Source organism: Sturnira hondurensis, unplaced genomic scaffold, assembly GCF_014824575.4.
Source record: "Sturnira hondurensis isolate 20B ecotype Veracruz unplaced genomic scaffold, ASM1482457v3 Scaffold0001221, whole genome shotgun sequence".
Taxonomy (NCBI): domain Eukaryota; kingdom Metazoa; phylum Chordata; class Mammalia; order Chiroptera; family Phyllostomidae; genus Sturnira; species Sturnira hondurensis.
In genome coordinates, this window is record NW_028073852.1 from 3,951,895 (window position 1) to 3,975,329 (window position 23,435).

General features: G+C 61.1%; 2 protein-coding genes across 4 annotated transcripts; both read left to right on the forward strand.

Moving 5' to 3' along the window:
* The first annotated feature begins 687 nt into the window (after window positions 1-687).
* Window positions 688-8,281, forward strand: WBP2 (WW domain binding protein 2). Of its 2 annotated transcripts, XM_037065342.1 has the most exons (8): window positions 688-823; window positions 2,889-2,997; window positions 4,376-4,511; window positions 5,339-5,431; window positions 6,185-6,319; window positions 6,487-6,609; window positions 7,089-7,165; window positions 7,298-8,281. In XM_037065342.1, exons 1-8 carry the CDS (start codon window positions 765-767, stop codon window positions 7,349-7,351), a joined length of 786 nt encoding a protein of 261 aa, XP_036921237.1. In that variant the 5' UTR covers window positions 688-764; the 3' UTR covers window positions 7,352-8,281. The 2 variants fall into 2 exon arrangements, with proteins under 2 accessions (XP_036921237.1, XP_036921243.1); XM_037065348.1 differs by lacking the exon at window positions 6,185-6,319.
* A 907-nt stretch (window positions 8,282-9,188) lies between these two features.
* Window positions 9,189-22,457, forward strand: UNC13D (unc-13 homolog D). 2 transcript variants are annotated; one of them, XM_037065362.1, is made up of 32 exons: window positions 9,189-9,714; window positions 10,450-10,485; window positions 10,687-10,794; window positions 10,909-10,968; window positions 11,053-11,119; window positions 11,358-11,538; window positions 11,957-12,001; window positions 12,135-12,203; window positions 12,405-12,474; window positions 12,617-12,721; window positions 12,826-12,918; window positions 12,993-13,096; window positions 14,275-14,392; window positions 14,520-14,644; window positions 14,732-14,822; window positions 14,901-14,957; window positions 15,034-15,131; window positions 15,234-15,285; window positions 15,370-15,503; window positions 15,611-15,731; window positions 16,094-16,237; window positions 16,430-16,528; window positions 16,647-16,853; window positions 17,004-17,072; window positions 17,684-17,763; window positions 18,954-19,059; window positions 19,143-19,214; window positions 19,724-19,807; window positions 19,881-20,001; window positions 20,208-20,331; window positions 20,784-20,980; window positions 21,643-22,457. In XM_037065362.1, the coding sequence occupies exons 1-32, from the start codon at window positions 9,598-9,600 to the stop codon at window positions 21,762-21,764; spliced, it is 3,276 nt and encodes a 1,091-aa protein (XP_036921257.1). In that variant the 5' UTR covers window positions 9,189-9,597; the 3' UTR covers window positions 21,765-22,457. The 2 variants fall into 2 exon arrangements, with proteins under 2 accessions (XP_036921257.1, XP_036921265.1); XM_037065370.1 differs by lacking the exon at window positions 9,189-9,714 and adding an exon at window positions 9,843-10,324.
* Window positions 22,458-23,435: the final 978 nt, after the last annotated feature.

The following is a 23,435-nucleotide window of genomic DNA, read 5'->3' on the forward strand; positions in this document are numbered from 1 at the left end:
GTGGGCGTGTCCAACCTTTTGGCGTTTCTGTGCCACACTAGAAAAGTTGTCTTGGGCCACACATTAAATTCATTCCTACACATAATCACACACACACACACACACACGCAATCTCATAATGTTTTAAGTAAATTTATGACTTTGTGTTGGGCTGCATCCACAGCCTTCCTGGGTTGCATGTGGCCGCAGGCAGCAGGTTGGACACTCCTGACTAAGAATCACCCCTATTCTACCCGAGTGCGGGGGTGGGGGAGGCACGTATAATGTTCACTGAGTGGGATGTCACAGTAAGGTTTTTTCACACAGCAGGTTTAGGTTACAGCCCTCACTCTACATGTTCAGGGCTTTTGTGATTAATTTTCCCTGTGATGTGTTCAACTGTTTATTCCGGTCGCTGTCAGGACTAGGTAGGTAGGGAGTGCACAGGAGCATTGGAGATGCCAGGTACAGAGTGGCTTCAAGGCTACGGTCTGAAATACTACAAATTCCAGAATGCATCTTGATTAGCATACGGAGGGTGGTGGGAGCATTGCCTTCTGGGAATTGTAGTCTTCAACTTGTTTATGAAACCGGCGAAACGAGGAGGGATGGGGGAGAGGGAGTAAACTCTTACCACGTGACGCTCGGAGGTCAGGTGGTTGGGCTAGCCTCCGCTCAAGAGCTGTGATTGGCTGATTCTAATACGAACGACGCCACTAGGGGCGGACCGCAGAGGGGCGCAAGCGTACTGCGTTACCAGGTTCGGGACCCCTTTCCAAGAGACTATGGCGCTCAACAAGAATCACTCGGAGGGCGGCGGAGTGATCGTCAACAACACCGAGAGGTGAAAACACTGCGAAAGGATCCTGGAGGAACGAGGGGAGGGCGGCAGGAGTGTGGCTATTGGGCGGTGGGCTGTGGGGAATAACTCGGCCAAGAGTGGAAACTGATGGGGTGCGGTGATGGCGGGGACGATGGGGGGCGGGGCTGGAGGGAGGTGGGTGGGTCGCGGGCGGGGGGTGGGGCCGAGCTTCACCATCAGCTGTGGGAGGGGGTTGGGGCGGCTGAGCGGATTAGGGACTTAGGGAAGTAAGTGGGGTCTAGGGGTAGTTCTTGAGCCCTTTCCCGGAATCCGTGACTCCAATGATGGGAATGGCCTTAGACGAGAATAACTGCCGTTTATTGGATGTGTTTACTATGTTACTACCGACACGTTACTACGTCAGGCTGTGCTCCTATTCTGCCTTTAATACCTAAGTCCTGTGGGTTAGACGCTATTAGTGTCTTCCCCTACATACACATTTTGTATGTAGGGAAAGTAACAGATGGGATTCCAGGAAAGGAATCTTTACTCCAAAATCAGTAGCCTTCCAGCACATTCCAGAACCGCTCAGGTAAGAAATGGGCCAGAGGTGAGCTTAAATAGATAACGCTTGTCAACTGACAGGTTTCCTGCCACCATGTCGGTCCGTGTAAAGGTCCGTTTTTGCCTCCTCTTGTTGGCTTGGGTAACTCCCTGCAACAGAGGTCTCCCAACTTCAAGATTCTTTCCACCAACCCCTCAGTTAATTGTGTCCCTCCTCCAACATCTGGGTTCCTTGGATGGCTTTCCTCTCCTTGCTCCCCGGGCGCTGAGAATCAGACCAGGCAGCCCTGGCTGAGCTATGCTGAGCCTGGAGCTCCTCTTGAAGGCAGGAGTTCAGGAGGAACCTGAGGCGCCAGGGGAGACTTGGTGGGCTCACAGCCTTGTAGCCTGGACCTAGCCCAGCGCCTGCTGGGATCCTTGGTGAGTCAGAGGAGAACGCCTGGAGTCCCCTGACCTGAAAATGCCGGCTTCCCTCCATCTTGCCTGCTCAGAGTTTGCCAGACCATCCTGTTCCTGGTAATGGCCTCTTTTCTCTGAGCTGAGCTTTTCTGACGTCAGTCCCCTTCCCATTTACCCCTCCCTGGTGAGAAAGAGTCGTGATTTGGGGGAGGAGGAGAAGACAAAGGCACCACTGAGCTGAGACCCACTTTGTTATCTTACAATCAGAGAAACCTCACGTTGCACCCAGCGTGTAGCCACTGCGTGCCTGCCAGTCCCTGGCCTGACACAGTTTTGATGCCATTTGGTAACATCTCCCGGGACTGTTTCTCTTACTGCCTCAGTGAGTCTTTTCTGGGACAAGACTGTATTTGTCCTGTTGGGCCTCCTGCTTGGCCTAGGGCTCAGTGTGGCTAAAGAATAGTGTGTCTTGTTTCAGAAAGTACCTCAGCCTCATTTCTGAAGAAAACATGGATACGCTAATTTAAATGTTATATAGCATTTATATCTCAAGTGTAAAACAGTCAACCCTATTCTTCAACTGGTGATTCCCTTTGAGAGCGTTGAGAGCCATGAAAGCTGTAGGTTTTCCCAGAAAAATGCGTGTGCAGGGTCACCCCGAGGCCCTTGCATAGGAACCCCAGTGCAGAAGGACCCTGAAGTCTGCCCTGTGTAATGGGTAGTCATAGTCGTGTCTCAGCATGTGTGTGTGTTAGGAATGAAAAACAAACCAACAAAAACAACATGCATCATAAGGACTCAGAGGAAAATAGGAGTGTTAACGCAGATAATCCAACTGGCGTGGAAGGCCTGGGGCTCTTCTGTTGTGCTGGCCACTCAGGTTGCCTAGTGGGGTTTGGGGAAACACTGTAGAACCCCAAGTTTCTCGTCTGTCCCACAGCTGCAGTAATAGTTCCTGGCAGCCATGTTGGAACTGTTAAAGGGATGACACGCTGGGGGCCTGAGTACCAGGAGAGTCCGGTCCCTGGGATAACAGGTCATGGCTGCAGACAGTCGCATTGGTCATGGTCATTGGTCATGGTCATTGGTCATTGGTCATGGTCATTGGTCATGGCTGCAGACAGTCCCTCTTTTCTCCCTGCAGCATCCTCATGTCCTATGACCATGTAGAACTTACATTCAATGACATGAAGAACGTGCCAGAGGCCTTCAAAGGGACCAAGAAGGGCACCGTCTACCTTACCCCCTACCGGGTGAGTGGCACCACCAAGGGTGGTTTTGTAGGCTCGTGGCTCCTGCAGGCTGATGGGAGTCCCAGGTCAGCCACAGCCTGGTGAGTTCGGTGGCCTGTGACCCAGGTGCGTGTTCGTCCCTCACTCTGTGTGTTCCTCTGCCGCACGCTTCTGGGTTCTAGAACCACCAGGCAATCGGCACAGCTGAACTGGCCCCTGGGCAGGGAATCTGTGCAAGTCCCAGAGCTGCATCCACACAGAGCAAAATCTGTGTGTGCAGATGCAGCTGCTGGGAAGACCTGGGCCTGGAGGGGAAGGCTGTTGTTACTTAGATTTCTCTAAGAGCAGCCTACGAGGCCTTTTGCACACCCAGAGTGATGAATGTGGTGAGCGGGAACATGGCCACAGCCCCAGGACTGGGCAGAGAGCCCGGCAGAACCCTGCAGAGCGAGAAATGCCAGCCTGCACAATGGTTCTTGCCCGAGCTTACCCAGGCAGATACTGAGAGACTTCCAGAGAAACGCAGATAAACATTCTTGGAAGAGAATCTGTAGCTACCCAGGAGTTAGGCTTGAATGGTTAGAAGAAGAACAGATCTTCAGATATTAGTCACCACGGTTTAGTGGAGGAGGGAGAGGCTCAACACCCATTTCTTTTTTTTTAAGGTTTTATTTATTTATAGAGAGGGGACAGGAAGGAGAAAGAGAGGGAGAGAAACATCAATGTGTGGTTGCCTCTCATGTGGCCCCCACTGGGGACCTGGCCCACAACCCAGGCGTGTGCCCTGACTGGGAATCGAACTGGCAACCCTTTGGCTTGTAGCCCATGCTCAATCCATTAAGCTACACCAGCCAGGACTATTGACACCCATTTCTGATGGTTCAGGTGGCATCTTCAATCACCAGAGTTGTGGGTTTGAAACAGAAGGTTCTCCAAGCTCGGATGGGAAACTTGCTGTTTGGGCAGTGAGTCTGGGGGAAGTTAAGACAGTCCCCGTGTCCCAGCCCTAAGGCCGCTGCCACTCCTTCACTGTCTGGTCTCCTAAGCTCTGGCTGGTCCGCTCCCTTCAGGAGTACCCCCCGGCCCTGCCTCTCTGCCCTAGCTTTGCAAGCCCTTTCTCATCCACCACCTCCTCATCCCTGCTTAAGTGGCAGAGCAGTCTGCCCTCGTGCTGTCTGTGAGTGGCACGGTTTTCTCTACACACATCTGGCCTCCCCATGTAGGGTCTTTTCTTTAAAAAGCTGCCTCCACAAGTGTCTGGAGCAAAGAGCGCTCCGTGGCTGCCGGACCCTGGCTCAGGCTGCCCGCCCAGCACTGGTGTGGGCTCATCACCCACCGGAAGTAGTGGCTGGGGGGCCGTGATTTGGCTGCTGATGGTGCTCGTCTTCTCTCCTGGCAGGTCATCTTTCTGTCCAAGGGGAAGGATGCCATGCAGTCCTTCATGATGCCGTTCTACTTGATGAAGGACTGTGAGATCAAGCAGCCTGTGTTCGGCGCGAACTACATCAAGGGAACAGTGAAGGCTGAGGCAGGAGGTGGGTGACAGGGGTTGAGGTTATGCAGACCGGGCTTCAGGGGAGGTGCTGTGGGGCAGCTCCGACTGCTGCCCTGGAGGGCTCCTGTTCCGTCCCTTATCATCCTCGCCTGTCTTCTTCTTGGCTGTGAATTAGCTTCCAAAACTAACACCTGGGCTGCCAGCTGTGGAGCAGAGGTGGCCTTTGGTTGACAAGACCTGGGGAACGCTGGCACTGCAGATGGCAGCTCACACCTCCTTTGCCGAGAGTGCAGTCAGCAAAGTGAAGTACAGCTGCTTGCTGTGCCCTGGGCGATGGGTCCAGATTTGAGGTGTGGGAAGGAGCTGTGTCAGGTTCTTGGAAGGGCCCCTGGAGCCAGGAGGAGCCAGCTGCCCCTCTGTGCTGCCCAAGAGGCCCTGCTTCATGACAGACTCTGCCCTTCACACCCCATCAGCCCCAGGAGCTCACAGCTACGGGGACCAGGGGCCACACATAGGCCCCCTCAGGCTGAGATCTGCTCTGAACTTGAGTGTTGGTGGTTGCTGATTATCCCTGCTCCTGGCACACCGTGTTATTGAGGGTGGGAGGCCCTGCACTTGCAGGGCAGATGCACTTGCAGTGCTGAGTGGGAGGACCAGCTTGTTCCAGGAAGGAAAAGCCCCCCTCCGCAACAGGTGGGCCGCCTGGTGCTGGCGTGGAGGCCGACCTCCAATTGAGGCTGCAGGGCCAGCCCCTCCCCACAGGCCTCCCGGCCGGCGTGGGACAGGGACCTGGGGAGGACAGATGGCCCCCTCTTCTGAGCAATCCGGGCCCCTTTCACGAGCTGTCACTGTGCTGCTCCTTCTCAGGCGGCTGGGAAGGCTCTGCTTCCTACAAGCTGACCTTTGCGGCAGGGGGCGCCATCGAGTTCGGACAGCGGATGCTACAGGTGGCATCTCAAGGTAAAAAGGCTCTAAAACTTTGGGGCCAAGGCCATCGTTTGTGGCTTTTTGTTCCTTTGAGTTTGTTTCCTTTTCATTTTGTTGTTAAGCTCTCAAGAGATAAGTCTCTTGGGCCCTGGGCTGACCAGGGCTGGGAGCTGGGAAGGAAGCTGGGATTAGCGCCACTCTGTCCTGTGCCTAACAAGCTGGGTTCCCGCCCTGCCCCCAGATCGGATGTGCTGAAGGCCNCTGCCCCCCCCCCCCCCCCCCCCAGCAGGTAGAGGACGTTTTGGTTTGCAGGCCATCATTCAGTCCACTGAGCCGCACCAGCCAGGGTCTTTGTAGAGGACATTTTGACGAAGCTGTTTGGACTGTAGGACATTTTCTGTGGCCTCATAAAGACAAGATGCCCGACAATTAAGCCATCCTTAGGCAGCCATTTTAAATCGCTGGGAAATGTATACAGCAAGCCCTCACCTCGTCCCCAGCCTCCCCCAGCCCCATTTTTTACCCCATCTCTGAGCGTCCCCCTCCCCTCCACACCCTAGCCCTCCCTTCACCCCTGTTCCTGCTCTGACCTCTCTCGCCCTCCCGACCCCTCGCCTCCTTCCAACCAAGACCAACTCAAGTATGGGCGGGGAACAGGGTGGGGTGGGGTGAGGCAGGTCTGCTGTGTGCCCCTGGGACCCGGCCGCTCCCTGTGTGAGGGCAGAGCCGCCCCTCTCCCCAGCCCCAGGCCCGAGATGCTCACTGCTCTCTCCCCTGCACTTACAGCCTCGAGAGGCGAAGCCCCCACTGGAGCCTATGGCTACTCCTACCTGCCCAGCGGGGCCTATGTCTTTCCCCCGCCCGTCGCCAATGGAATGTACCCCTGCCCTCCTGGCTACCCCTACCCACCGCCCCCACCTGGTGAGTGTGTCCTTTGCTGCCCACCCCTCACCCCACCCACTAACCAGCCCCACCCAGGCCAGGGCGGCGTAGAGGGGAGACTTGTTCTGTGACCTGCTTCAAGGTTGACAGAGGAGCTGGAGAGGCTGGGCTGCTCACTGGGTCCCTGTCCCTCTCTTGCCAAGCAGAGTTCTATCCGGGACCTCCCATGATGGACGGGGCCATGGGGTATGTGCACCCCCCACCACCGCCCTACCCCGGGCCCATGGAGCCGCCGGTCAGTGGGCCTGAAGTCCCCGCCACCCCCGCAGGTGAGGCCCCAGGCTTCTGGTGGTCCTAGGAGACCAGCCCTCTCCCCGAGGCAGCACGGAGGGTTGCAGAAGATGGCCAGAGGCTGGCTACGAGCCCCAGATGGTGAATGCCCCCTAGCCTAGGGACCGAGGTGTGGTGGGCTCAGGGCGAAGAGCTGAGGTTCCAGTGCTCCGCTCGGCTGGGTGCGTGCCCTGGCACCAGGAAGGGCTCCCTCTGTGCCTCCGTCTTCGCTGCTACCAGCGGGCGGTTTACAGCGCTCCTGGCGTTGTGACGGTTGTGGTGAGGACTAGAGGTGATGGGAGAGGACAGGGCAGCCCGTGGTGAGTGCTAAGGGGTGGTAATGCCGTGTTTTTGAGAGAACTGGGTCCTAGCACCAGCTGCCCTGGGTGGTGGGGGGCTGGGGCACTGGGCCAGGAACAGCCCCAGGGGCAGCTGGAAGAGGAGGCAAGGCTTAGCCCCCACGTGTTTGCTTTTGCAGCTGAGGCCAAGGCCGCAGAGGCAGCTGCCAGCGCTTATTACGACCCTGGCAATCCACACAACGTCTACATGCCCATGGTGAGCAGGGACTCGAGTGGGACTCGAGCGGGGATGTGAGCAGGGTGGCCATGGTTGGCTGGGATTTAGGGACCGGGGAGACCTTGGCTTCTTCTAACCTTCTAATGTGAACTTTGTTTTCTTCCTTCGTAGAACCAGCCTCCACCACCTCCCTACTACCCCCCAGAAGATAAGAAGACCCAGTAGACCCCAGATCCCCTGTGTCCTGCCTCTCATTGCTCCCTCCTTCCCCTCGCCTTGGGGCTGAGTCTGGGGGGAGGGCAGTGAAGGGGAGCACGCTCTCTCTCCAGGTCTGATGATGATGAACACTAGGAACTGCGCTGACAAAAGGGAGGGGTCCCTTGGCTTGGAGCCACGCCCCCAGCCCCCACGCTAGCTCAGAGCCCAGACAGACGCTCCGCACATTTCCTCTCAGCATCTCTGGGGTCTCCTCAGGAGCACGGGGTATCCCCCGTGTTTCTGTCTTGTTCCAGTAGCTTCTACCTGAAGAGGGACTCTCTGGCCACCTCCTCCACCACAGTCCGGCCCCCGTGCTTTGGTAGCCACTGCCACTCAGCCTCTGCTTCTGCCGCGGCCCATGAGCCCTGCCCCGTGCCCTGCATCCGGCCTGTGCCCAGCCACGGAGGCCCCTTCCTCTGGACTGCCAGCCTGCATTCCATTCCTAGCCAGCCTCCAGCCCCAGTCACTCCTGCCTGCCCTGTCCCTGGTCATTCTGTCACCCCCGTTCCAGGAGCTGGGTCGTGTCAGGGCCAGGCCTTCTGCTTCCCTGCTGGTGTTTATGGAATTCGTTCCCTTTGCCTTCTCTGTGTCATCTGGGAGGGGCTCCTGCAGTGGAGAGTGCATGTCCGTCCCAGCATGCCATTGGGAGGCTGCTGGGTGGGTTGGAACAAAGGCCCCGACCCTGGGGCCTGGCCTGCACCCTTCGCACCGAGCTTCACGCCTTGTCGGTGCCGTGCCCTGGACTTGCCACAAAGTGAGGAGATGGTTATTTAAAGAGACTTCCCTATTTATTTGACCAAAAAAAAAATCCAGGTAATATATTAATGTGAAATAAACCCTGTTTGCACCTTGATTTGTTTGCTGAAAATGTGAAGCAGTAAAAATGAAGTGACTGGACCGTGTCTGGCTCTGTGTGGGGACAAAAGCCTTGGGGAGGAAGGCTGGCCGGCTGCGGGGGTTGGCAGGGACGGTGCTCCGTTGCCGTGTGTGAGAGTCCCTTGTTCTCGGGGCCCCTTTGGCCCCGGGAAGCCAAGGCCTCTTGAGTGTCCCCTCCCTGCCCGTTACTCAGCAACTCTCCCCACCCACTGAGTTTCCCGTGGCCTGGTGCAGCCCCAAACTGCCCAGATGGGAGGCCTTGGAGACAGGGCCAGGTTCGCTGGTGGGGTGAGTTCCTGCCTCTGGCTGCCCTGGGCCCGGCATGGCCGTGAGCAGCATGTCTGGGCTTGTGAGCAGGGCAGGCCGGCCTCTGCAGGACGCAGTCTCCCACCCCCCTCCATGTGATCCTTGGTGCCCAGGCTCGGGGGGGAGTGTGGAAAGAGCCAAAGCCCGGGCCCAGGCCTGGCCACCACCCACACCCACACCCAGGCCTGGAGAAAGGCCCTGGGCACCATGTCAGCCGGGCTCTGAGCTCAGAGAAAGCTGAGCACTCAAGTGTCCACTTTCCTTTCTCTCCTGGGCCAACAGGTCCCCCTAAGAGAGGCTAGGCACTGCCTGCCAGGTTCTCCCCTGGCCAGGTCCTCTGAGGAGCTCTGGGGGTTGGCTACACCCCTACAAGGGCATTTGAAGGGGGCACTCCCCTGGCTGTCCTTGTGCGGGCAGGGGCCGAGGGCTGTCTCTGCCTGGGGCAGCTTGCCGTCACCTAGGTGGAATGTCACCGGAGGAGTGGGGCAGGCTGAGCGACTGGCTGCCTGCCTGCCTGCCTGCTAGGGTGACACCTCTCTGGAGCCCCCACCCTGTGCCCTGCCCACGTCCACCCCAGGTCTGGGCCCACTCAGTAAAGTCTGTGGGTGAGAAGCCCACCCCCTCCGGGCTGCTTCCTTCAGTCCCCACTGGGCCCAGCAGGATGGGGCAGAGCCAGTGCTGGCCTGCCCTGACGCCCCCTGCTGGGGGCACTGGACCCTCCCAGAGGCCCTGTGGGAGGGTGGGTTGTGACTGGACCCGCCCCCTGCATCTACCTTCCAGTCCACCTTGGTCATCCACCTTCATTCTGCCTCCAGCCAGGGAGAGTCCCTCCCAGGATCCCCGCCCAGCCAGCTGGGGGTGGGGAAGTACAGGGGCCTTCGGGCCTCTGGGGTGGTGAAACCCCGACCTGGCCCTCTCCCCACCTGCCCCCCCTTCGCCCCTCCCCTGGACTCTTTGCATAATCCTGTGGCTACACTATCTTCACCCAGCGGCAGCGGGCACAGTGAAGGGGAAGGGCAGAGCTGGCCACCATGGCGACACTCCTCTCCCACTCCCAGCGGCGCCCTCCCCTCTTGCGCCAAGCCATCAAGATAAGGCGCCGCAGGGTCCGAGAGGCACAAGAGCCCCTGCCCCCAGCAGCTCAGGAGGTAGGAGTGACCTCATGGAGGAGAAGTGCTGGCCGGGGTGGGGCTCTGCGGTCATAGCGTGCGGGGCCCCACCTCTCTCAGGCTGGGGCTGAGGGTGTAGTCCCCTCCCCTGCCTCCCCTGTCCCCTGGGCAGAGCCTTCTGGGTCAGCAGAACAGGGTGTGTGTGTTCTCCGGGCCACCCCTGGGCCTTAGATGCGGACCCCAAGCCCCTTCTCCCTGGTGGAGCTGACCCCTGCCCCAGCACGCTGCTCCAGTGCCAAAGGCACCGGCTCCGTCAGGCAGCGGGTGTCCGGGCTGGGCCCAGACCACTTGGGGACAAGCGGAGAAACCCCCAGGCCTGCTTGACATGACCCCCAGTCTCCCACCTCCGCTGCTGGGCCTCACTTCCGCCGCTGGGGTGTGAGTGAGCGTGGCCGCCCGATAAGCACTGCTGTTTCCTCTGGGGAAGGAAAGGCTGCTGGGGGGGCCTGGTGCGGAGAGCTCACGCTGCTAGGGTAGCTGAGCGCCCATGGACCTCAGCCAGTACAGGCCCGGGGCCGAGGAAGGCGACCCAGGGGCCGAGGAAGGCGACCCAGGGGCCAGAGCTTGGGCAGTCCCGCCACAGGAACAGGTGTGCGTCACTGGTGGGGCTGGCGGCTGTGGGCCTCGGCCCCGGGCCTGCGCTGCGAGGAGCCGTCCCCAAGGTCCAGGCCGGCCTGGGCCTCCTGGACACTGTCTTTTCACCTTGCTCCCCAGATCACGCCTCCATCGCACCACTTCTCTCCTGAGGAGGTAAGAATCGGGGTGCTGGGGGCACAGAGAGGTGCCGGCCACGGTTGCCAGTAGGAGCCCTCTCCCCACCCTGCCTCTGTGGGTGCTTTGTCCCTGCTCCGGGCGTGTGGTGTTGGTGCCCGGGTGGGGGCGGGGCGCTGGCAGGCCTCAGACCTTGTGGGGGGTGGACGCGGGTCCTGAGGTGACCCTGCCATGTCTCAGCGGGTCCTACTCTACGAGGAAGCTCTCTACACTGTCCTGCACCGCCTGGGTAAGCCTGAGCCCAACCACGTGACGGAGGCCTCCGAGCTGCTGCGATACCTGCAGGAGGTGAGCCCAGCCCCTACCCCACCCCTCCTGCAGCCCGACCGGGGTCCTCCTTCCCAGCCCGGCCGCACCCCCCCCCCCACCCGGCCCCAGCCTCCCGCACTCCTGCCCCACCAGGCCTTCCACGCGGAGCCTGAGGAGCACCAGCAGATGCTGCAGCAGGTCCAGGAGCTCGAGGTAATGCCGGTCCGGAGCCGCCCTGGGGAAGGACAGGGGCTGGGACGCCCCCGCTGGGACTCAGGTGCCCCCTCCTCTCTCCAGAAGCCAACATTTTGTCTGAAGGCCACGGTGAAACAAGCCAAGGGCATTCTGGGCAAGGATGTCAGCGGTGAGCAGACAGGGCAGGCTCCGTCCTCTCCCCTCACCGTCTATCCCAGAACTCTGGGTGGAGGCTCCGCTCTCCCAAACGTCCCTCCAGGGCTGCCCCGCCCAGCGTGCTAATGGCTCCTTGCCCTTGGGGTCTGGGGGGAAGGGGCGCTGCTCTTGGGGCGGGAGGTGGATGGTGAGGGACTCCCCCAAGGAGCCCAGCCAACGCCCTGGCGGCCTTGCCCCCTTGTCCTCCCCAGGGTTCAGTGACCCCTACTGCCTGCTGGGCATCGAGCAGGGGGCAGGCACCCTGGGGGACAGCCTGGGGCCACGGCGGCCGCAGAAGGCAGTGGTGAGGCACACCATCCCCGAGGAGCAGACCCACCGGACCCAGGTCATCACTCAGACGCTGAACCCCGTCTGGGACGAGACCTTCATCCTGTACGTGCCCCGTCCCAGCCCCACCCTGTCCGGGGCTACTTCCTGGGGTAGGGTCCCCCAGTCAGGGGGATCAGCAGGACTTCCTGGCCTGGGTAGGGGTGGGAGGGAGGGGCCTGGCTCGACCAGAGGAGGAGCCGGCTCCCAAGGGGCAGGGGAAGCAGACAGGCCTGCGTGGTGGCATCGAGGCCCCCCGAGCTAGCGGGCGTCAGCTGGTTGGGTTGACCTAGGGGTAGCCTGGAGCCTTCCCTTAAAGGAGCGGGGAATACGGCTGGGTAGGGCAGGTGGAGTTTACAGGAAGGACCGAGGCTCCCCAGTGGGCGATGGCAGCTTCAGGAGGCAGGCCCTGGGCCGGGACAGCGGCGGCCTGGCTGACAGCCTGCCCTCCGAGGCCCTCACCCGTGCCCCCTGCTCCCTACAGGGAGTTTGAGGACATAAGCAACTCGAGCTTTCATCTGGACATGTGGTGAGGAGCGCGCCCAGCTGTGCGGGTGGGGAAGGCGAAGAGGGGAGGGGAGGGTGTCAGAACCTCTCACTGAAGGGGCCAGGGACTCCCAGGACGCCCTCTCGGCCTCCAGCTCGAATCTCTGCCCCACCAGGGACCTGGACACTGTGGAATCCGTCCGGCAGAAGCTCGGGGAGCTCACAGACCTGCATGGGCTGCGGAGGTGAGTGCCACAGGGCTCCTAGAGAAGGTGTGGGGGCTCCCTGTGTCCTCTCCCAACACACGCACCAGCTGCTGGGCTGCAGGCTCCGTTCTGCCCCCGCCCCCCCCTCCCGCCGTGGCCGCGGTTGGCAGGGGCAGCTACCCCCTTGGGCCCCTCAGGTTCTTGGCCTTTCTTTCTCCTCACGTACCCTGGTTGGGACAGGATCTTCAAGGAGGCTCGGAAGGACAAAGGCCAGGACGACTTCCTGGGGAACGTAGTTCTGAGGCTACAGGTGAGTGGGGTGGGGGAAGAGGCCCAGGAGAGAGACGGAAGGGGGTTTGTGAGGGGCTGGGGAAGGGGTTCCAGGCCTGCCTACCATTGCCTCCCTGTCCTCGCTCGTGGGCACGGGCACTGCCAACTGCCTGGCCTGCCAGGACCTGCGCTGCCGGGAGGACGAGTGGTACCCTCTGGAGCCCTGCACCGAGACCTACCCAGACCGCGGCCAGTGCCACCTCCAGTTCCAGTTCATTCACAAGCGGGTAGGTCTGGGACGAGGGCCAGGAGCCTCCCAGTGGCCCAGCTGGGCTGGACGGGCCGCTCCGGGCCCGGGCTCTCCGCTCATGGCCGCCCTGACCTCCCGCAGAGAGCCACCGCCGCCAGCCGCGCCCAGCCCAGCTACACGGTGCACCTCCACCTTCTGCAGCAGCTCGTGTCCCACGAGGCCACCCAGCACCAGGTACTGCCCTCCTGGGACTGGCCAGGGCCGAGGGCTGCCCGCCGGCCCTGACACCCCTCCACCTGTCCCCCCAGGCCGGCAGTACGTCCTGGGATGGGTCGCTGAGCCCCCAGGCCTCCACCATCCTGTTTCTCCACGCCACGCAGAAGGACCTGTCTGACTTCCACCGGTCCATGGCGTGAGTGTGCTCCCCCCTCCACCTGCCCCCCCCTCCCCGGCTGGAAGTCCAACCTCGAGAGGTTTCTGTTTGGCCCAAACTGCGTACTTTCAGCTTTGAGTCCGTAGCCAACTTGTAGAAATCTGGACATCTCCCCTACAGAGTCCCATAAAACACAAGTGCCGCTGGCACAGAGCTGCCATTGTGCTGCGCTGCAGGTGGTCAGAGCAGAGTAGCCTGTCCTCCCCAGGCCGTCACGGTGGCCACCAGGCCCCCGTTTCTCCCTCATGTCACCTGGGCCCCTCTGGGCATTTGAGTTTGTCACCCCTGCCCCAGCCCCGGCCCCGATTCCCAACGCCGTTGTCTCCTGTCCACGAAGCTGAGTGCTGAGCTTCCGGCGCCTGTGCATCCCCGCCGTCTCATCCCTGGGGCCACAGCATATTGCGGGGAGGCCCGGCTGGGGCACCAGTGGGCTCCCCGACCCTGCAGTGCACAAGAGGAGTCAGAAGCCCATGCTGGGGGCTGCCCTGGGCTGGGACCGACGTGGCATTTGGGGGAGGCGGGGCGGAAGGAGGCCGCTCTAGGACTGTGGGCAGGTGGGACTGCAGGTGAGGGTGCAGGTGAGGCTGGAGGCTGGAACAGGCACCCACGGCGAGGGCCTAGTTTGCCTGCTGGTCCCAAGCCTGTCGTGCAGGTGGCCGCCGTGCCCCAGCGGGCACGGGACCGAGGCCTGTCCCTGGTGGTTCTTGTCCCCCAACCCCCTGTGTCCTCCCCTGTGAGCCTGGCCTCAGTGCCATCGCCACCTCGGCAACACCCCCTGGCCTGCCTGGAGGGGAGTTCCAGCCCCACTTGCCACCTGTGCACGAAGGCTCAAGCCTCCGAATCTGATTTTTCAAAAGACAAGAAAGCCTGAATTTTCGAATCACAAATATCCTAATTGAGGAGACGAACGATTAATTTACACATTTGAAAAGCACTATAGAAACAACAACAAAAGTCCTATGGGTTCCTTTCAGCCCCCAGGGCGTCAGTGGGGATCCCCAGGAGGATTCAGGGCGGGGGGGGGGGGGGGGGGGGGGGGGGGGGGGGGGGGGGGGGGGGGGGGGGGGGAGGCACTGCCCCTCCCTCCCCGAGGCTGGGTGGGCAGCGGGAATGGAAGTGCGTGACCTGGCCAGGCTGAGGGCTTCCGTCTGCCGCAGGCAGTGGCTGGCCTACAGCCGTCTCTACCAGAGCCTGGAGTTCCCCAGCAGCTGCCTCCTGCACCCCATCACCAGCATCGAGTACCAGTGGATCCAGGGCCGGCTCAAGGCAGAACAGGTGGGCCAGGGCCAGCGGGAATGGAGGTGGGGCTGGGGGTGCTGGGCAGGCAGGGCCCTGGGAGCGGGAGCGGCTGTCAGGGCCCCATAAGCAGCTCCGGACTCATGGCATCTTCCTGGGCTTGCAGCGGGAGGAGCTGGCCACCTCGTTCCGCTCCCTGCTGGCCTACGGCCTCTCCCTCATCCGGAGGTTCCGCAGTGTCTTCCCCCTCTCCGTCTCTGACTCCCCGGCCCGGCTGCAGTCTCTCCTCAGGTCAGCGGGGTCAGAGACAAGGGAACAGCTGGGACACCTGCAGGGGTGAGTGGTGGGTACAAGGCAGCAGGCTCCCTGTCCCCACAGGGTCCTGGTACAGATGTGCAAGATGAAGGCCTTTGGAGAGCTGTGCCCCGACAGTGCCCCACTGCCTCGCCTGGTGGCCGAGGCGTTGCGGGTAGGGTGCCCACCCTGGGGGGGGAGGGCATGTTCTGGGCCCAGCAGCCCTCCCTGCTCACTGCCTCTCTGCCCACAGACTGGCACCGTCGAGTGGTTCCACCTGAAGCAGCAGCACCATCAGCCCATGGTGCAGGTGAGGGGCTTGGCCGGGTGGAGGGTGGGGTGTCTGCTTTTCCCGACCCCACTCAGCTTGCCTCTGTCCCGGCCAGGGCATGCTGGAGGCGGGCAAGGCCTTGCTGAGCCTGGTACAGGACATCACGGGCGACCTGCACCAGTGCCAGCGCACGTGGAACAAGATCTTCCACAAGTGAGCAGGTGGCTGGGTCCGGAGGAAGTGGGTGGGGGCTCAGACCAGGACCGGGGGGACCCCAGTGGTGCCACCCCGTGACACCCACCCCCTTTCCTCCAGCACTCTTAAGATCGACCTCTTCTCCATGGCTTTCCTGGAGCTGCAGTGGCTGGTGAGTCTCTCCCCGCGCCTCCAGGCCTTTCCCTCCACCCTGGCTCTGCAGCCCTGCCCCCCCACACTGCCCCTCCCTTGGCAGGTGGCCAAGCGGGTGCAGGACCACACGGCAGTGGTGTCGAGCAGCCCCGTGTCCCCAGAGATGGGCGAGAGTCTGTTCCAGCTCTACATCGGCCTCAAGGAACTCTGCCAGCTGGGGCCAGCCCCCTCGGAGAGGTGGGCAGTCGGCAGGCTGTGGGTGCAGAGGGGACAGAAGGGTGGAGGGGGGCCCGCAACCCGCGCTGGCCCCGGCCTTTACCAGGCTGCGTTCTGGCTTTCCTCAGGGATGGAGTGCTGGCCCTGGACGGCTTCCACCGCTGGTTCCAACCCGCTGTCCCCTCCTGGCTACAGAAGACGTACAGTGTCGCCCTGGCACGGGTGCAGCGTGCTGTGCAGATGGACCAGGTTGGGGTGGAAGCTGGGCGGGGCAGGGTATGGCCTGGGGCGTGGTCCCAGCTATAAGGTTTGGGGCTCTGCTAGGACTTCCCAATGTGCAGAAGCCGGTAGCTGGCGTTAAAGGATGCTTATAGCCCAGTTTTGTGCAAAACGCTGCCTCTCAGTATCCTTGGAGTTAGGCTTCCCTTTGCAGACTGATCCTTGCCCTGTGGGGAGTCTGGGCAGACCCTGCTGATTCCCCTGAAGCCCCCCACCCAGCTCTGTGCTTGCAGATGGTAGAAGCTCTGAATGCTTTTGGAAGGAAGGAGGGAGGCAGGGGCATGGACGGGCGAGCTCTGAGCCTCCTTCCCAAGTGCCCTCCCATCTCCCAGCTGGTGCCCCTGGGCGAGCTGACCAAGCATAGCACGTCGGCTGTGGATCTGTCCACCTGCTTTGCCCAGATCAGCCACACTGCCAAGCAGCTGGACTGGCCCGACCCAGAGGAAGCCTTCATGATCACTGTCAAGTTCGTGGAGGTGCAGCGTCTTCCATGTCCTTCCCCACCTTCTAGGACAGCCTCATTGCCACCTGCCCTGTTTCTCCCAAGCTCTCACCCTAGCGGTCTCTAAAGGCCTACATCCTAAATCCCTCAAGTCACTGAGATTCCTGGGCCTTCCCCATCTGCCCCTCCTGGGTACTCCCCCAGTGACCATCCCCTCCCCACCCAGGACACCTGTCGGCTGGCCCTGGTGTACTGCAGCCTGATAAAGGCCCGGGCTCGTGAGCTCGCTGCCGGCCAGAAGGATCAGGGCCAAGCAGCCAATATGGTAAGGGCCCGAGCTGGGGTTGGGGCTGAGGCTGGGGCTAGGGTGGGGTGGGGTAGAGGCTGCCCTGCCTGCCATGGTTTGGGAAGCTCTGCATCCTTCTGCCCATGCCTGCCCCCAGCTGTGCGTGGTGGTGAATGACATGGAGCAGCTGCGGCTGGTGATTGGCAAGCTGCCTACCCAGCTGGCCTGGGAGGCCCTGGAGCAGCGGGTGGGGGCCGTGCTGGAGCAAGGGCAGCTGCAGAACACCCTGCACACCCAGCTGCAAGGCGCACTGGCAGGGCTAGGCCACGAGATCCGCACTGGTGTCCACACACTGGCCGAGCAGGTACCTTGTCTGGCCCACAGTGACCTTGCCCCACCACTCCCCAGCCTGAAGCCCCCCGCCCAGCAGGACTTGGGCTGACAATGTCCAGCCCCACTGCTTCCTGAACCTCAAGCAGGCCCTGGCCTCCCCTCTACTGTTTTGTGTCCCCAGCTGGAGGTGGGCATCGCCAAGCACATCCAGAACCTGGTGGGCGTCAGGGAGTCTGTCCTGCCGGAGGATGTGAGTGGCCCTCCCTGCTGGCTGACCTTTGCCAGCTTTAGAGGCCTGGGATTGCAAAGGGGCTCAGGGTGAGCAGGAGGCCAAAGGTCACAGGGTGTCAGAGACGAGTCCTCCAGACTCGGCCAAGGAATGTTCCCTCCCGGGCCTTGGCCTGCTCCTTGGATGCTAAGGGAGCGGGGTTGGGACATTCCACGGACTCTCCAAGCGTGGACGGTTAGTGGGGGGGCTGCACTGGGGCAGGGTTTGGACTTTGCTCCCCAGACAGACCGGGGTGCGCATCCTTCCCGGCTGCCTGCCAGCATAGCTGTCCTGTTCCTCCAAGCCACCTGTCTTCAGTCTCCTCATCTGTCATCAGGGACAGACGGTTTGGGAGGTTACTCACTAATTCATCGACTATTTAGGAATCCACTCTGTCCCAGGCAATGAATGATTTAGGCACGAGGGATGTGTGTGTCGATGAACGCCCTGACAAAAGTCCTTGCCTTCCTGCAGAAGTTCCAAACACTGCCCACAAAAGCTCCTGGCCCCGTTTCCTCCCCGGGCTGGGCAGGGGGCCCAGGGTGGGATGGGAATGGGCCCGAGCTGGAAGTGCTGCCTGCCCCTCTCCGCAGGCCATTCTGCCCCTGATGAAGTTCCTGGAGGTGGAGCTCTGCTACTTGAACACCAACCTGGTGCAAGAGAACTTCAACAGGTCTGCGGCAGCCGCCTGCCCGGCGCGCCTGGTGCCTCCCCTCTCTCCTGCCCGCCCCTCTTTCCCTGCCTCCCCATCCTCTTGCAGTGGAGGATGCCAGCAGCCTCTGCTCAAGTGCTCGCTCCAGGGACAGGGAGCTCACTGCATGGCCACCCCTTTTCCATTAGCCCTGGGCCCTCTCCGGGCCTCACAGGCTACATACAGTCCTGCTCCCTAACCTTATAGGCGACTCGTGTTCCTCTCCCATGATTCAGGGCAACTTCTAGTTAGGGTTTCTTTCTCTCTCTTTTAATTGATTTGAGAGAGAGGGAGGAAAGGAGAGAGACAGAAACATCAATTGATGTTCCACTTATTTATGCATTCATTGGTTGACTCTTTTTTTTTAAAGATTTTATTTATTTTAGACAGAGGGGAAGGAAGTGGGGAAAGAGAGAGGGAAACATCAATGTGTGGTTTCCTCTCACAGTCCCCACACTGGGGACCTGGCCAGCAACCCAGGCATGTGCCCTGACTGGGAATCAAACCTGTGACCCTTTGGTTCACAAGCCAGTGCTCAATCCACTGAGTCACACCAGCCAGGGCCATCGGTTGACTCTTGTACGTGCCCTGACCGGGGACTGAACCAGCAGCCTTGGTGTGTTGAGATGATGCTCTAACTGAGCCACCTGCCAGGGCTCCCTCATTCTTAATTACACATTTTTTGTCCCTAACGGCCTGACCGCACGTTGACGTGTCAAGTTGCAGTTATTTCAGGTTACGTGGTAGGCCTGCACCTTGGTCGCTGTTTTTTCTCTCCCGACAGGTAGCAGATGCTTATTTATGCAATGTGCTGAAATCCTATTCATGTTGACCACTGCCGTCTTGGCTCATGACCCTGTCACTGGGGGCCCAGCCTCCCTGACACCTTGTCTGGTGGGGTTTGAGAATCCTGACAAAGCTCGTGCCCTAGGTTGGGAGCTTCGTTAGATGGGACTGGCCCTCTCCTCCCTCCCTGTCCTCCTACCCTCAGGAGGCCATCCCTCCCTCCACCCGCTGCCTGACTTCCCCAGGCCCCAGGCTCACCTGTGAAGTGAGTGATGGTGGGGAAGAGCCTGGGTCCCAGGAGGCCAGCCCTTTCTCAAAAACATCTCGACTTCCTCCTCTTCCACCTTCCTGTCCTGTGTCCGGCACCCCTTGGCACCTCACCTCAGCCTTTTGACTCTGCTCTGGACCCACACCCTCACGGTGCTGGCAGAGGCGGCCGCCTCCCAGCGGAGCTGCCCGCCAGCCTCTAGAAGGCTGAAGATCGCACTGCAGGTAATGACACCAGTGACAGCAGTATTGATCCTGGCGGGAGGGCTAGTGGGGTCAGCGCCAATGGCTGTCTGCTCATTCTCCAGAACCTGGAGATCTGCTTCTACGCAGAGGGCTGTGGCCTGCCACCTGAGGCCCTGCACACGGCCACCTTCAAGGTAGGGCCCTTTGCTCTGTCTGGGGTGGGGGACGCCTGTCTTCCTGTGCTCACCTGCGTCCAGGACCAGCGACATAATTACAGGACCCAGCACCAAATGACACTGTGGGCATCTCTTTCAAAAATTCTTTCAAATCACCTTGGCTGGTGTGGCTCAGTGGTGGAATGCTGGTCTGGGAATCAAACGGTCACGGGTTTGATTCCCAGCCACAGCACGTGCCTGGGTTGCAGGCCAGGCCCCCAGTAGGGGGCGTTCGAGAGGCAACCACACACTGAAGTTTCTCTCCCTCTCTTTCTCTCTCCCTTCTCCTCTCTCTAAATAAAATCTTTTTAAGAATTCTTTCAAATGTTGAGGCAGCAGCAGAGCAATAACCCGAGTGTGAGGCTTGAGGCTCTCACATGGTGGGGGTGCTGTGGGACTGGGTGGGGGGCACCAGAGCTCCGGGCGCAGCGCCGGGCTGTGACTGAGTGTGACAGTTCCCGCGACTTCTTGCCTGGCCCCGTTCGCAGGCCCTACAGAGGGACCTGGAGCTGCAGGGGGCCTCCACTCGGGAGCTCATCCAGAGATACTTCTGCAGCCGCCTCCAGCAGCAGGTGAGGCGCCCCGCCCCGCCCCGCCCCGCGAGTCCTGCCTCTGCTGACGCTAACCCTGCGCCGCACCCCCTAGGCTGAAACCACCACGGAGGAGCTCGGGGCGGTCACGCTCAAAGCCTCCTACCACGCCTCCGAGCAGAAGCTGCGTGTGGAGCTGCTCAGCGCTTCCAGTCTGCTGCCCCTGGACTCCAACGGTGAGTGCAGACTGCCAACGGGCCACTCCGCCCTGCTCTCGCGTCCCTGGTGGCTTGCCGGCCCAGGAGGAGCATCGGGTGCATTTCCTCCGGACTACCAGGAGGAGGCAGTGCTGCTGAGCGGGGGCACAGCTGCAGGGAGTCGGGGGCTGGTGGGAGCGCTGGAATATCTTTGGCCATTGTTCCCTCCCTGGGCTACTTGCCAGGCTCCAGCGACCCCTTTGTCCAGCTGACCTTGGAGCCCAGGCATGAGTTTCCTGAGCTGGCTCCCCGGGAGACCCAAAAGCACAAGAAGGACCTTCACCCGCTGTTTGATGAGACCTTTGAATTGTGAGTGGGTCCCACGCTCGCTGCGCTCATCTGGCCCGTGACCACCTCAGGCCTGCTCCTGCCCGCTGGGGCCAAAGGGGCTCCCCGGGAGAGGACCGCACTGGGGTCCCAGGAAGGGTAACTTAGGACAAGGGGTTGCTGGCACAGGTCCCAAACCTGCTCCCTAAGAGCGGCCAGCCAGTTGGGAGAAGACTCCCACGTATTGCTTCCAGGCAAGAGTCCTGAACCCAAAGTCTTCTGTTCCCAGGACAGAAGGACACTGAGGACACTGGTTTAAAGCACCAGCCCAGAGAGTAGGTGTCATACTATGTGGGCAACACTTTGTAATCCTGCCCCAGACGCCCCTCTGGGCATGCTTCTCCCGGCCCGCTCTCAGGGACCATTGTGTGTGGGGGTGGCGAGCAGTGGTGGTGTGTGGTGCGGGCAGCTGAATCCAACCGTCCCCCACCCAGCCTGGTGCCTGCTGAGCCGTGCCAGAAGGATGGGGCGTGCCTCCTGCTCACGGTGCTGGACCACGACACCCTGGGCGCCGATGACCTGGAAGGGGAGGCCTTCCTGCCGCTGCGCTCGGTGTGTGGCCTGAGTGGAGCACAGGGGCCCGGGGAGGCGCCTCAGACCCGCCTGCCCCTCACCTTCCCCACACCCAACGGTAGGCCTGAGCCCCGCGCTGGGGGCACAGGGGAGGGGCAGTCTGTAAAGACTCAGAGGGCCTCCAGAGATGGGAGGGTGGGATCAGAGGGACCCCTCCTGAGGGGTGGAAGCCAGTGGAGCCAGCGCAGTGGCTGCCAAGGTCGCTGGGTCTTGTCAGGAAACCAGTGTCATTTCAGCTGGGCCGAAGGTAGTGTGGCTTTCTCTGCCGGGGGCAGGTCACCACATTTACCCCCGGAGGAGCACCGATCCTGGGAACAGGAATAGGTTCCACGTTTGTCCACTTATGGGCCAGTTCTGCGCACCTGACACGAATTAGCTTTTTCAGTCCTTACAACTGCCCCAGCAGGCAGATACTGTTATTGCTGCTTTACAGATGAGTGAACTTGAGCCCAAAGTTCATACTAAAAGGAAGAGCTGCCACCTGAGGCACTCTCAGCCTCTTGCGCTGCGACTGGGTCAGAGCGCCTAGGCCAGGGCCCTTGTGCCGGGGGCTGCGAGGGGTCTCCAGGCTTGTCCGTCAGGCTGTCACGTCCCGTGAGTGTAGCTGATGTGGGTCCGTCACTGGTTTCCAGGTTGGCTGCAGATGGGCAGGGCTGTCCCTGCACTACCCAGGCACTGCCCCTCTCCCAGAACCTGACCCCAAATGCCTCTCTTTCTTAGGGGACCTGATCCTGCAGCTGCTGGAGAGCCGGAAGGGTGACCGAGAGGCCCAGGTGTTTGTGAAGCTGCGGCGGCAGCGAGCCAAGCAGGCCTCTCAGCATGCCCCTCGGCTAGGGCGATAGCAGTGGGGGGTGGGGGTGGGGGTGGGGTTGGGTCCCTGGTAGGTCTGGGCTGTCCCCACCACAGCACAGCCTTCCAGCCTGGCCTGACATTGGTTAGGGCCCTGCCAAGTGTGGGACCCCCTCCCCTACACTGAAGGCCCCCCAGGACATGGGAATGTCATTTGCATATTTATGGAGAGGGGGACACTATTTGCATATTTATATTCCCTCCTCCCTGCCTTCAGCCTTGGCCTCGGCATTCCCTGCCAAACCCCAGCACCAGGGGAGGGGAGGCCGCTGCCCACATCTTCAGCCCCTGCTCCTCCCTGGGAAAAACTGCTCGGGCAAAAGCCAGTCTCGCGGTCTGTCCCCGGGAGCCCCTACTCCAGCCACAGGGTGGGGCCGGGGCTGTGAGCACAGAGCCCCTCCTGGGAGTGGGGGTGGGAACTCTGACAAAGACGAGGCTACAGCTGCCCTGGGGGAACCATAAAGAGGGGAGCCCAGGGCCTCTCCTGAGGGGGCTGCCCTGCACCCAGGCTAGGGACCCAGAGGCAGGGCCATCTGACTGCCAGGTGAGAGCTGGCAAGCAGTGGGCTGGCCCCAAGGACAGAAGCAGAGGGCTTGGCTAACCCTGTTGCCTGAGGACATCTCCTGGAGCCGGCACCTGCCACCTAGAAACTTTCTTGGCAAAAATAAAAGTCCCAAAGCACTGTCCTCTTGCCGAGCACACTGTTGGCTGATACTGGGGCTCAGGTCAGGTACTGCAACCTCCCCAGACCAAGGGACCCCACGGGCTGCCCCACCCAAAGCCCACTGCTCTCCCGTGTTACAGAGTGGGAGGTGGTGTGGGGGCCACGCACCCACAAGCAGGAATTGGTGTCCTGGTGCTTGGACCAAGGGCTTCGAACAGAATGGTGCCTGGCACATCCATTCCTGTGGCTGCTGCCCTGCACGGGCCTGGGACTCGGGGGCAGCACCCTGAGTGGGGAGCCTGCCTGGGGGCGGAGGCCTGTGTGCTGTCCGTCACAGCCCAAGACCCAGGTGCCATTCTACCCGCAGCTTAGTCACCCCACCCCACCCCCGCTCTGCCTCTGAGCCCGCACAAGTGAGACGTGTGGGTGCTCTGAGGTGTCTCCATGGCCCCTTGCAGCTTGAGACCTCAGAGACCCACACAAGAGGGCAGCCCACAACTGTGTTCCCTCACACCCACCTAACAGTCTGGCTGGGAGCAGGGGGAGGGAAGAGGTGGCTGAAAGCTGGGGACCCTCTGCCCTCAGGGGACAGGCAGGCCAGGTCCTCTGGGCCCACCTTTCCTTTCCCTTCCTGTGTTTATGAGAAGGCACAGTGTGTTCCTCTGAGAACCACTAGGGGCCCTACTGTCTTCTGGAAAGTGGCAGATGAACCAGTGGCAGCTGTCCATTGGACCCACAAGAGGAGAGCGGTGGGCCAGGGGGTCTCTGTTCAGTGCTCATGGTCCCCACATCAGCTGTAGTGGGCCTGACTCGGACAAGTACTGGAGCCCGGGGAGTCCTGGGGCCTCTGTGGCCACCTAGCCACACCTGGGAGGGGAGTGCCCAGCGCAGGCGGGGCCGGAACCTGGGCCCCACCCACTTCACCACATGCAAACAAGCTACCGCTGCAAGGTCATATTTTATTTCCAATAGTTCTGGAGCTTTGTTGATTTTTGCATTT

Coding starts and splice junctions, on each gene's coding strand:
- WBP2 (XM_037065342.1), top strand. CDS start 765: ATGGCGCTCAACAAGAATCACTCGGAGGGCGGCGGAGTGATCGTCAAC. Junction 5,432..6,184: donor GCTACAGGTGGCATCTCAAG/GTAAAAAGGCTC, acceptor CTGCACTTACAG/CCTCGAGAGGCGAAGCCCCC. Junction 7,166..7,297: donor ACAACGTCTACATGCCCATG/GTGAGCAGGGAC, acceptor CTTCCTTCGTAG/AACCAGCCTCCACCACCTCC.
- UNC13D (XM_037065362.1), top strand. CDS start 9,598: ATGGCGACACTCCTCTCCCACTCCCAGCGGCGCCCTCCCCTCTTGCGC. Junction 15,732..16,093: donor GTGCTGTGCAGATGGACCAG/GTTGGGGTGGAA, acceptor CCCATCTCCCAG/CTGGTGCCCCTGGGCGAGCT. Junction 20,332..20,783: donor TTTGATGAGACCTTTGAATT/GTGAGTGGGTCC, acceptor TCCCCCACCCAG/CCTGGTGCCTGCTGAGCCGT.